The following is a 12259-nucleotide window of genomic DNA, read 5'->3' as shown; positions in this document are numbered from 1 at the left end:
TTGACTACATCTGTCCATCTGTAAATTAAATTTATAGCAACTTTTTAAAGTAAGAGAGCGAATCCTTGCTTTGTAATTTCCTGCTCAGAAAGTTTTAATTAGGAAAATAAAAAAATTAAATGCAGCATATAACCTTTTTTCTTTTTCATTCCTATTACAGCAGTTCAAGGGAGAATGTGGCTATGAGAGGGTTAATCCAGCTACATAAAAATCCGTGCTGTGTATGATAGTAGTAAAGCTTGTGATCCCTTGATCTTTGATTACATCCAAGCTAGTAAATATCTTGTGTTTAATCAGAATGAGTTGTTCTGCATGTAGTATAAGTCACCTTCACAGATGGGATGTAGCAGCAGAGTTGTTCACGAATATTTGTTTTAATCCTTTCCAGAGCAAGCACGCTTTATGTTTCTTTGTTGTAAATCAGATTCAAGCAGCTAAAGACCAGCAGAAAGGAAAGACATTTACTTGCAGTCGGGAGTAGGACAGTGTGGGAACCTTTTTTTCTCTTTAAAGAAAAATGTAACTCATTAGAATCTTAAAGGTATTTTGTACTGTTCCATAAACATAACTCACACACATGGCTGCTTCTTTAGACTGGGATGCAAATATAAGTATCTAGAATTCAGTCTTAAACTGTTTATAAACATTTCTAGCTTACAAGACTATAAGTATGTGGATGCTAAGTTTGATTTTGGTAAATGTTCAGCATCTACTATTATTCTAGATTTTAAAGATGCTTGATTACAATGGTGCTGCTCTGCATGCTGGCAAACTGAAATTCTTAAAATGTTATCTGTAAGGCTAGTAGTTTTCTGTGGTATGTCAGCGTCCTATTTACCTAAATCTGTCATAATTGCCTTCCGATACGTCTTCCTCTGACACACCAAATATTGAAAATGAGCGGACTCTTTGCTGGGAGATTTTCTACGGAATGTCAATTTTCTGTGTTCGTAACTTGATGGCAATAACTGGGCGACCTGTAGTTAAATGCATCTCAATTTCTCTCACTTATTTTTTCCTAATCACCACACAGAGCCTTCTGTGCTCAGAGGTGTGATTAGATTTAACCTGCCATCATATCTAAAGAACTTTCTGTTCAACATATTATACATTGCAAGAATTATACGTGTATATGGTGAGTCTAAGTGTAATATATAAATAGATATAAAGATGAGTTGCTCTCATGCCAAAGTTAATTCATGATTATTTTTTTTCTGTTTTTAACAGGAAGACTGGAGAACCCCCGCTAATAAATGGCTGGATTCCTTACCTTGGGAAGGCTTTGATTTTTAGAAAAGATGCTTTTAAATTCTTAGTGGATCAACAAAAGAAACTTGGAGATATTTTCACTGTACATATTGCTGGTGAGAAATATTTTAGTATTTCTCTTTATGTTTTCTGGCAGTGAAGATAAAATACTAATTCAGATGCCTAGTTTAGAATCTTTCTTAACCAAAACCATTTTTCTGTAGAAGATATCAATAAAAATTAGTTACATTCATGTGTATTGTATGCATAATAATTATCCATAGGATGTGATTAAGAGCATGTGGATTTCTGTAAAACTGCAGGTATATATCCATATTGACAGAAATTAGAGGCGTGTAATGTATGAACATAGATTTTGCCAGCACATTTAATTGTGTATTGTTTTTTTTTCCTAAAGAAAGGAGAACTAACATCATCTTGACACAGCACAGAAAAATATCAGATTAAATTTAGAAAGCACTTAAGAAAAAAAATGCAGAATATGTTCTCACACATTTTACAACTGGTTGACAGGAACACAAGGGAATGAATGACACATTGACTCAGTGATACAATCAGGACTGGAACACAGAAACTTCCCGTTGCCAGCCTCTTACTCTGCTCGTGCTGGCTGAAAATAACAATATAATATAGTATGATATCACCTTGCTGCTTTCTATATTTATAGCTGTATTACTACACTAGCTCGAATACAAACATTTGAGTGATTTCACCTAGACACTTATCTGTAGAAGAAAACCATAGAATGAAACTGGAATCTTAAATGAAACTTAAATATATAAATTTACATATATAAATAAGTGTACACAGACGTACTTTTTACTAAAATCAGTTTAAAATCTACTGTTTTCCTCTGGGCAGAAAAAGGCAAACTCTCATTAGTATAGGTGCATATATTGGATCTTTTGCCTCTTTACATGATGATTCCCTTGTTTAAATAATCAACTTTAAAATTAAGTATATCTCAGTTTCAGGTATTCCTGTATATTTAGACAGTTTCAAATAAAAATGGAAAGTATAAAGTATGTTTTATAATTTCATGGCAGTAGCATTAGCTTTATATTTCCATATAAATAATATTTGCAATAAAAATCTTTTTTCTTCAAAATTCAATTAAATAAATTGCAAACTATATGCTTAATTAATAAAATTTTTCTTCCTTTTACCAAATCTGTTACTTTTTTTCCTTTGGAGGAACATTTTTACTGCTGTGCTGTTAAATGTGTGATTTTTTTTACTCGTTCAGGGTTTTTTTTTCTTCAGGAACTGGTATGCTAAGATTTTTTTCCACCTTGAAAGTGAGTTTGACACATTACAAGACCAACTTTTGTTGAAATACATTCCTTTTTATTGTTATTGTATGTTCACAGTATACAGTCATGGCTTCTTACGAATATAGATTGATAATTATAATTCAAAGACTACCTTAGTACATTCATAAAACCAGATAGTTATACCTCAGAATCTTTAATGTGTGTAATCAAATATTTATTTTTCTTTCACCTCTTTATTATTTTATGCAAGACTATGTTTAGAGATTTGTGTGTTTAGGCAATCTATGAGTGTAATTTAGTTTCACAAATTTGTTTGCATGCTAAGCAAAATTCCATTGCAGCTCCTCTCCCTCTGTTCAGGTACTTTGAGGAAGCATTCCTTCATAAAGGCAGAGGTAAATGGACTGAGTTCTGGATATCAATTCAACCTTATGCGTGGAAATCTTTGATTTTGTGAATTTGTCGTATTGGAGATACCACGTTAAGTTCTCTTCTTTCTGTATCAAATGACTGACCGTCAAGAATTCAGTAAGGAGATGTGGCTTGTCATCCCCAAGTCAAGGAAGAAGCCAAAGCTAGTTAGTGCCTCCTATCATGTCCTGATCCGAAGATGTACAGGATTTCTGTATGTCTTACTGATTTGACAAAGATGATTTTTATATGTCCAGCAAACACAGCGTAGCCTGTTGTATATGGACTATCATTACTCTACCCCCCTGGTGGGTGTCTAAAGGTCCTGTCAAAAAATTCTATCAATATATATTGTTCTAATTATTGGTTCTCAAACTAGTTCATTTGGAAAATGCGGAACGATGCTTGGAGTTTCTGGCGCTGCCCCGTACCGGTAATGCGATTTCGCTGATTGTACTTTCCCATGTGACGAGCAAATGATTGTCATCCCTAAAAGTCGTAAGGGACATGGATGTCATCTTAATAAAGAAATTAAAAAGCACATCTTTCTATGAGAAACAATGTAAATTCCTGACCTGTCGCAGAAAATAGTTCTCTAATTGGTTTTGTGTGGTGGTGCAGCAGAATCGTTTTCCCCAAACGTCACGCTGGCGAAGCACTACTGTACATCATTGTCAGCAGTTCAGCAGAATCTCCCTAATAAGAGGACGATTACGTAAATGTGATAGTCTTAAAAAAAAAAAAAAAAAAAAAAGAAAGAAAGAAAGAAAGAAAAGAAAAAAAGAGAGAGAAGAAAAGAATAAGGAGGGGAGATGGTAGTCTGTAGTGTTGAGATGACTGTAGTTCACATGCCAACCTCTCTGCTTGTTAAGGGTCAGCAGCACAGGCAAACGCCTAGGTAAGAACTTAAAAAGCTGGAAACAGTTTTCTCATTGTCCCTCAGGATTAAACTTTGTCTCCTTTTCTTGATACATTATTAAGAATTGTACCAAATCTTGGTACACTCTCTCTGAGACTAACTCAATTTTTATTATAATAATCTCAGGGTTTTTTACTAAGAACACTTGCCTTTTTGAATATTGCTGCTGTCATTCTTTTCCATCACAATACACCTACAGTAACATATCACATTTTTCTCTCCTAGGCAAGAGGTAATTTGCATTAACTCCTTACCAAGCTGAAGCCTGCTGCAAGCATTACTGAAATAACATCCATCATTAGATGCCATCTGAAATGCTTGTCCTTCATCATTAGCATTAAAAAGCTCCAGAATGCATTATTGGAGTAATTTCTTAACTATCATACGAATACTGGCTTCTGTGCTCAGATTTACCAAAGTTGACAATTTTCATATTTTCCACAGCAATCTTCTATTTCTGGGAGACCGTATAAACTAAAGGGAGATAACCAGGCTATTTGCAGCACGGGTGCAATGCAAACTGAAGGATTGGATGGGGAAGTATGAATTTTCTGTAGTCATATTTAAAAAAAAATTAAAATCAGAAGGCTTTTACAGAAGCAAGTATACATCTCTTTTTTTGACTTGTTTCTCTGGTACTAAATAAAGTAGCTCAGTGACTTAAATTGTTGGGATTTGAAGTGCAACATTTCTGTATGGACACGTCTACTTAGGTTTTCGTGTTGAAGGATTTTTTTGCAATCCAACAAGGAAAGGCGTGATCCCTGGTAGTTTCTGTATAAGTATCTTCAATGTTTAAGGCTTCCTGATTTGTGGAGCATGTGACGTGCCTGCACTTTTGGCTGATGTAGCATTTACCTTTTACCAGTGCTGTGATGGAAACTCACAAGCATCAAAATTTTGGTTTGCTTTTAGAAAAGGCTATTTTTACAAGTTGGTTCTTGGCATTTGCTGGAATGGAAAGGCATAGGAGGGAAAGGAAGAAGCTGTGTTTTAAAATATCAAATAATAACTGGAAATCTTAGGAAAGATACACATTTGTTTGCCTCTGACACCACCAGGGACAGTCAGTGAGGAAGAGACCTCATCAGGGACAACGACAGGATTTAAAAAATAAAATTAAGTACCATATTGACACTTCACCAAATTTAAAATCATAACTTGAGGTGAGAAAGTTTGTTCCAGTTTGGATGTTTGCTGCTCAGGGTAGAGGAGGTGTTAGGGCACGGATTTGTAATTAACAATCTGTTCCTCTATGGAAGAGACTGGGGGAACCGGTGTGTAGCTGCGTAGTGCATCTGTGTGAGAGTATGGCTGTAATTGCTAAAGGCTCCCATACCCACTCTCACAACAACAATTTACTAACTGCAGTTAATTAGCTCTAGATTTCAGTCTTTTTCTAATTAAGAGATCTAAAATTAGATACTTGGTGAGGTACATAAACAAGCTGTATTTGTTATAGTGGGTTTCCACTTTTCTGACTGTACAGACTTTTACTGAATGTGATAACAAAAGTATTTTGCTTAATGTGTTTATATATATATTGTTGACTTGCAGTGATGTGATCTGGAGCCTGCACTGTTTCTACAAAATGAGTTATATTTTGGTGCATACTTACTTTTTGCTACCAGGAACCTGATGAGAATAATAAAAATCAGGATCTGTGATATTCTGTTTCCCAGAGACATGTTTTTGATTTTTTTTTTCCAAAGTATGTGCTAGTGTTGAGTGAATTTTGATTTAAAATTATTGCTAAAATAGTTTGTCTGAAAAGTCATTTGCTGAAAATCATTTTCTTACTTAAAAATGATAGGAATTGATGTGCGTTTGCTAAGCGTCTGATTAAAGATCACAAAGAAACTCATATTTTGCATCAGAAATAAGCAGATGGTGGACAGATGGTTTAAATTAATATTAATTAAAAATCTTAACTTAAATTGTTTACCCTGTAAATGCAAAGTTAGGAAGCCAGCTTTCATCTTTAGGGTTAATAACACTCCAAATCTATTTATTAAAAATTGCTCCAATGGGCATCCCTTCCAAGCTTGGATGACAAAGATGGTGGTGGCCTCAATAAAGAGTATGACAGTGGGTGAAATCTCAAAAGAAGAGAGAAGATCTAGGACACTTAACAAAGATCCTGCAGAGGTCGAGACTAAAAATCCCTGTCAGCCTCTGTGGTCTGGGAAGGAAGAAATGGTCAAAAAAGAGGACTGGGAATTCAGGACCACTCTTCCATGACATTTTTTCGGTACCTTTATTATTTAAAAATTAATTTACATCTCTGGTTGTAGAGCAAACTCTATGAGTATCTTTAAAACCTTCTCACGCTGTTGACAAAAAAAGGGGTAAAATTCTGTCTCAATTTATCCCTTGTGTTTCCTTCCTGGTGCGCTGAGATTACAGTGGATGTAATGGGGAGGAAATTACGGCAGCTGGTAATTGCAGAGGAAGTCCAGAGTGCACCCAGGTTTACTGTACATGTAAGTCAGAGTATAGAATAACTATGATGATTCAAATGTCATTATATGGTAACCATGGATACTTGTTGACTTTTTTACTGATAGTGACTGCTTTATCTCAGGACATCTGTCACAGAGCCAAATTCGGTCCTCAGTTGTGCATGTAGTGTTTCCATCAAAATCAAAGGACGTTTGTCCCTTTAGTGAGACAGAATTAGATTTTAAGTGCTTGAAGCTTTGCTGTTTTCCTGAGTTCATAACTGGGATATTCCACAAAATATGCATACTAATGGGTACCCTGTTACCCTAATGCATCCCTAATGCATCCGTTCAAGTTAAGAATTAATTTAGACTTAACATGTGAATCATCTACAAAGAGTTAAGATTTATTTGAGCTTTGTGAGCTTCAGCATTTTGATTCATGATAGATCACCAAAATGTTCTTCTTTAATAGTTTACTTAAAATTTAGGGAGAAATTGCAGGATTTTTCTAGCATGGGCAGCTTGAAAAAGCATCCAACTTGATAAAATCCTGTCACTCTGTACAAGCAGCTGAACGTGGCTGTGTCACCACATTAAGTATCTTGGAAAGAGTCAGGAGTTGTTGGTGCACTCTGGCACAATGGATGAGAGCACTGGGGCAGTGTGTACCTCCAAAATGGTACCCATGTTAAACACAGTACAGTTCTGGGCTTCGCGGTTCAAGAAGGACAAGGAACTGCTAGAGAGAGTCCAGCACAGGGCCACTAAGATAATTAAGGGACTGGAGCATCTATCATATGAGGAAAGGCTGAGAAAGCTGGGTCTGTTTAGCTTAGAAAAAAAAGGAAGCTGAGGGGGGGATCTCATCAATGTTTATAAATATATAAAGGGCAGGTGTAGAAGGATGGGGCCAGACTCTTCTCAGTGGTGTCCAGTGACAGAACAAGGGGTAATGGTCACAAACTAGCAAACAGGAGGTTTAGCCTAAATATAATAAAATACTTCTTTACTCTGAGGATAATAGAGCACTGGAGCAAGCTGCCCAGGGAGGTTGTGGAGTCTCCTGTTCCTATGTGACCTGCTCTAGGGAATCCTGCTCTAGCAGAGGATTAGATTAGATGATCTCCAAAGAGCCCTTCCAACCCCTACCATTCAGTGTTTCTGTATGATTCTGTGATGGTGGCCTGCCCCACTGTAAGAAATGCCTTCAAAAACAAATCCTAAGGTAGTAATTTTATTTATGCTAAGCACATTCTTCACCAAAAGGTAGCAAAACTTTTAAGACATAATCAGCAGAGTGAGTTTCTGTGTCATCTGCTTGAAGAAAAGCTGCCTAGGTGGCATATTTTCCATGCCAGGCCCCCCTTCACTTTCCTCCATGCAGGTGAAATGCGTGTGTTCTTCCCTTTCTGCTGGTAAAAACCTACAATTTTCAAGTGCTGCTATGACTCCACGTGGCATTTTCATGAATTATACCAGTGTAATAAATGATTTATCGTGGAGTGCCACAATTGCAGGTCACATCCTACTGTTGGCAAAACCAGTAATGAGTCTACATGGAAATGTCTTCATACAGATTTTAGAAGAGCCATAGAAGTGTATGCAGGTGGAATCTTCATCCTGACAAAGATCATCAGTATTGCTTCTTTTCCAAAGCTACAGCTTGTTTCATCTTACTTTTTTTGATTCTCTTTTATTTTTCTTCGCAGATTTCTTCAGAGGTCTTTGCTTTGGGGATTTTCTTTGTGCTTTTTTTTCCAGACATAGGCTGGGCTTATTTTCAGTTATCACTTCTGAAAGTGTCACCAGATTATCAAAATGCATGTGTCTCTATTTTTTTCTTTTCTTCTATTCAGGTAGATATATTACCTTTATCATGGACCCGTTTCAATATGTCTATGTCATCCGAAATAGCAAGCAACTTGAATTTCATGAATTTGCTAATAAAATGGCATCCAAAACTTTTGACTATCCAGCGCTGTCAAATGGAAAATTTCCCGATCTCAAGGAAAACCTGCACAGAGTCTACCAGTATCTACAAGGCAAGCCTTTGGATATCATTTCTGACCACATGATGAAAAATCTCCAGGATATATTTGAATGGAAATGCTCACAAGCAACAGATTGGGAAACAGAAAAAATGTACAAATTCTGCTGCTCTGTAATGTTTGAAGCCAGTTTTGTAACACTATATGGAAGAGTTCCTGCTGCAGATGGCCACAAAGTTATTAGTGAAATCAGAGACAAATTTATCAAGTTTGATGCCAGCTTTCCCTATTTAGCTGCAAACATACCAATTGAGTTGCTAGGAGCTACCAAAAAGGTTCGGAAGGAGCTTATACATCATTTTTTACTTCAGAACATGACAAAATGGCTGGGAGGGTCAAAAGTGGTCCAAGCCAGACAAGATCTATTTGAGAAATATGAACTACTTGGAGATTATGACAAAGCAGGTAGGAAACTTATGAATGATTGCTTGTCTAAAATAGAATAATTTACTATAGACCTTTGAAATAAAAAGGCAAAATGGCGACCTTGAATTTTTTTTATGTTCTTTCTAATTGGCTAATGATAAAATGTTTTACTCTGAAACAACCCTCTATGATAATTGATTTTTTTTTTTTGTGCTGAGGTGGTAAAACAAGATACTTAATGGTGATAATGAGAAAGATTATAACTGAGCTGCATTTCCTCCCCTTATTCCCCCCGCCCCCCCCCGACATTACATTTCAAACTATTCTCATTAAGCAGAAAATTAGACTTCAGAAGCCTATTGGTCCTCATTAGCATTCACTGATCCTTGGCTGGGTCTGTGTCCTAACATCTTTTAATTAGCACACTGCAAATCTAATCAGTGTAATAAACGCTATTAATCTTCCTTTTCACTTATTTTCTCCCAGCACATCATTTTGCCTTCCTGTGGGCCTCTGTGGGAAACACGATTCCAGCTACATTCTGGGCCATGTATTATCTTCTGCGGCACCCAGAAGCTCTTGCAGCGGTGCGTAACGAGATTGACCATTTGCTGCAGTCAACAGGTCAGAAGAGAGGGCCCACGTATAACATCCACCTCACCAGAGAACAATTGGACAACCTGGTCTACCTAGGTAATTTATTTTTATCTGCTAGGAAGAAGAGACAGGCTCTCGCGGCAAACTCAGTTTATCACTCATTTCTGTTTACCGAGAAGGTGGAGGACACAGCTGCCTAATTGACATAATAACACCCATTTACATCAATTATAAATTATGTAGTTTATAGCTGTAGATCCTCTCATTGCATGTAAACATTAAAGCCTAGGTAATTAACTATGCAAGGTATGCAAAAGGCTAAATCGAAGCTTTGCAATTATTTGAAAAAAAGTTGATGCCTATTAAGCTGTTTGATTCTGAGCATCTGCCGAAGTGTTAATGCATTTCAAATACTTATGTATGGTACTGCCAAGAAAGACCCTTTCCTGAAATTAAAGTGGAATAATGTATTTAAACTGCAAATGTAATTTTTTTCACAAGAAGTTTCCTCCTTTTTCTCTCTTTAACAAAGCAAAAATACTTCTAAGGCATCTTTCAGTTGAGCAATGCCACTGAACAAAATGAAGAAGGTAAAGCTTTACAGAGTAGAAATGGCATTTCCAGTAATGAAAAAAGTGCCTTGATTCAAAATAAGGGAGCTTTAAGTGAGATACAGATCTTCCCATTCTAGATCAGTGTTTCAGAGGGAGACCTTTGCCAGTTGCCATTAGAAGCAATTTGATCCAGGATCTCAGTGGGCCTTCAGAGCATCAGCTGATGGTTTCACCTTGTTTGCTAGTGCATAGGCACTGTCAAGATAGATGCTAAAATGAGCCTAAGGGAGAGGAGAGGGTGTAGAGGGTGGTAACATAACCTTTAAGCATCTGAAAGTCTCCACAGGTAGTGTTAGCAGGATAGCCAACAACTGAATAGAAGCATAAAGATTTAATATTCCTCTAGTTTTAATTATTGAAACCAATCCTCTGTTAAAACTGAGCTCATACGTATATATGTTTTGGTAGCTCATGGCCTGAGCTGATGGTCCACTCTTAAAAGAGGATGTGTCAAGACAAGGTGGTAGAACAGTACAGTCTCTAGGCTTGATTTTTATATAACAGCTGCCGTTCTTCAGGACTATCCGGTGTGGCACATACAAGGAACCTGTGTTCAAGGTTGCATTGTTTCTCATATATAGATACAGAGATTGATCTCATCGCTTTTTGTTTCAGCATCAATGTTTATCTTCTGTAGCATGAGTCTAATAAGTTGGTTTCACCTGAGTCACAGCTGTATTGGTGCAGCTTTATCTCTAACTGATGGAAGATGCTTTTGAAGTCGGGGAGATACCTGATGACAAAAATGCTTCTGAACAACAACATGGCAGTGTAAGCACTTAATGGACTCTTAAGAACACAATTAAAATTGCTTCAATCAGTTAGCATCCACCAAAAATGATAGAAAAGTTACTAAGCATCAAGAAGATCAAGAGATTATTTATTTTGTATTTGAAAACTGAAACAGGAATGGCAGGGGGAAACAAAAACAAACAAACAAACAAGAAGTAAGAAAAAACAAAGCAACCCAGAAGCATAGGAATAAGAAAAATAAAAGCATGTACTTCACTAAAACCATCTGGTGCAAAATGGTATGAACAGTTTAAAATGTTAACTGTGTCATTCCTCTGCTACTCCTTGAAATCTTGAAGTACCTTGGTAGCATTTGATTTATGTGTTGAGAGGGAAGTGCCACATCCTACTTTGTAGTATTCTTGTAACACTTTTGTTAAATTTTATAATCGCGTTAAACGTAATGTGGTATGAACAGAAGCTAGGTTTCAATTCTTCTGGCACTTAAGTCATAAAGGGCTGGATACTGTCCCATAAAATAATAATATAGAAAAAAAAATCTGTACCATAGGAGAATTAAATTCATGCTTCAGTGGAAAGAGGTGAGGGATGTTTTGTTAATAATTGTGTAGGAGGGACACAGGTCCCAGTTTGCATTGCTTGCACACCAAAAATCCCCACATCACAGGGAGATTGTGGGCCAGCACTGCCTTTGCCCTTGAAGCTTACTGACCCCAGCCTCTGAGAAAGAGCTTTTCCTGCTCCTGCTCCCCCCGTGCCAACCTGGAGCACAGAAACCCAGGATTTGTGTCCCTGCTCTCGAGTAAAGCAAACCAGGTGGGATTCTTGTATCTTCATCACCTTGTCATCTCATTCTCCTGTTTTAAGCGCTCTGATTCTCCGTCCTCTTTTTGTCCTACTATAACAAGAGTCTTTTTTTGGATTCCTCATGCTATGGAGAACAAGCAAGAATTGCTAAAAAGCCTTTTTTAGGAAGCAACATTGTTGTTATGGTCAGATTCTTTAGATCTAGGGAACAACATGGCCCAATTTACTTCTAAATTCAAAGCACAAGTGTGCCACTTTTTATTAAAAAACAAAACAAAAAACTAACAACTTTCAACACACAGCAAATCTGAAAAACTTTGGCCCTGATTATTTTTTCTGATGGCACTTCTGGAGCAGCACACTTCTTTTGTCTACCTAAGACTTTTCCTGCTACCCAAACATAAGTATTTGTGTGCGCAGAATAAGGTACATTATTAGTCTTTACAGCTCACATCAGAGCTCTGCTATGGTAAACAACACATGAGAATGGTCTGTTGGTTTTTATGGTTATAATGAAAATGCAAAGGGTAAAGCAGAGATATACTTAGTGCATGTTTCATGCTAGGCATGTTTAGTCAGTTCGTTTGTTTAATATTAGTCCATTCATTTATATGGTGAAGTATTCTTGCCCCAGGTCATTGCTGAATCCCAGATATTTGCTGTGAAAAGAGCACAGCTTTAAGAAATAGTTCCTACACAAAAAGGGGTAGGAACCCAAGACCAGCTAATATGGAGTGCATAATCTTAACACAAATGC

General features: G+C 36.8%; 1 protein-coding gene across 3 annotated transcripts in view; it reads left to right on the top strand.

Annotated features, from left to right (window-relative positions):
* Window positions 1–12259, top strand: part of LOC127381082 (cytochrome P450 7B1) — a 126042-nt gene that overhangs the window by 101991 nt on the left and 11792 nt on the right. For all 3 annotated transcript variants that reach the window (XR_007888650.1, XM_051610883.1, XM_051610884.1), the window contains exons 2-4: window positions 1228–1364; window positions 8174–8770; window positions 9218–9424. Coding sequence is in view for 2 of the 3 variants with exons in the window: in XM_051610883.1 (XP_051466843.1) it covers window positions 1228–1364; window positions 8174–8770; window positions 9218–9424 (941 nt within the window). In the remaining variant the exon portion in view is untranslated. The remainder of the gene's footprint in view (window positions 1–1227; window positions 1365–8173; window positions 8771–9217; window positions 9425–12259) is intronic.

This window comes from Apus apus, chromosome 2, assembly GCF_020740795.1.
Source record: "Apus apus isolate bApuApu2 chromosome 2, bApuApu2.pri.cur, whole genome shotgun sequence".
Lineage (NCBI taxonomy): Eukaryota > Metazoa > Chordata > Aves > Apodiformes > Apodidae > Apus > Apus apus.
This window is presented reverse-complemented; position numbering and strand designations above follow the sequence as displayed.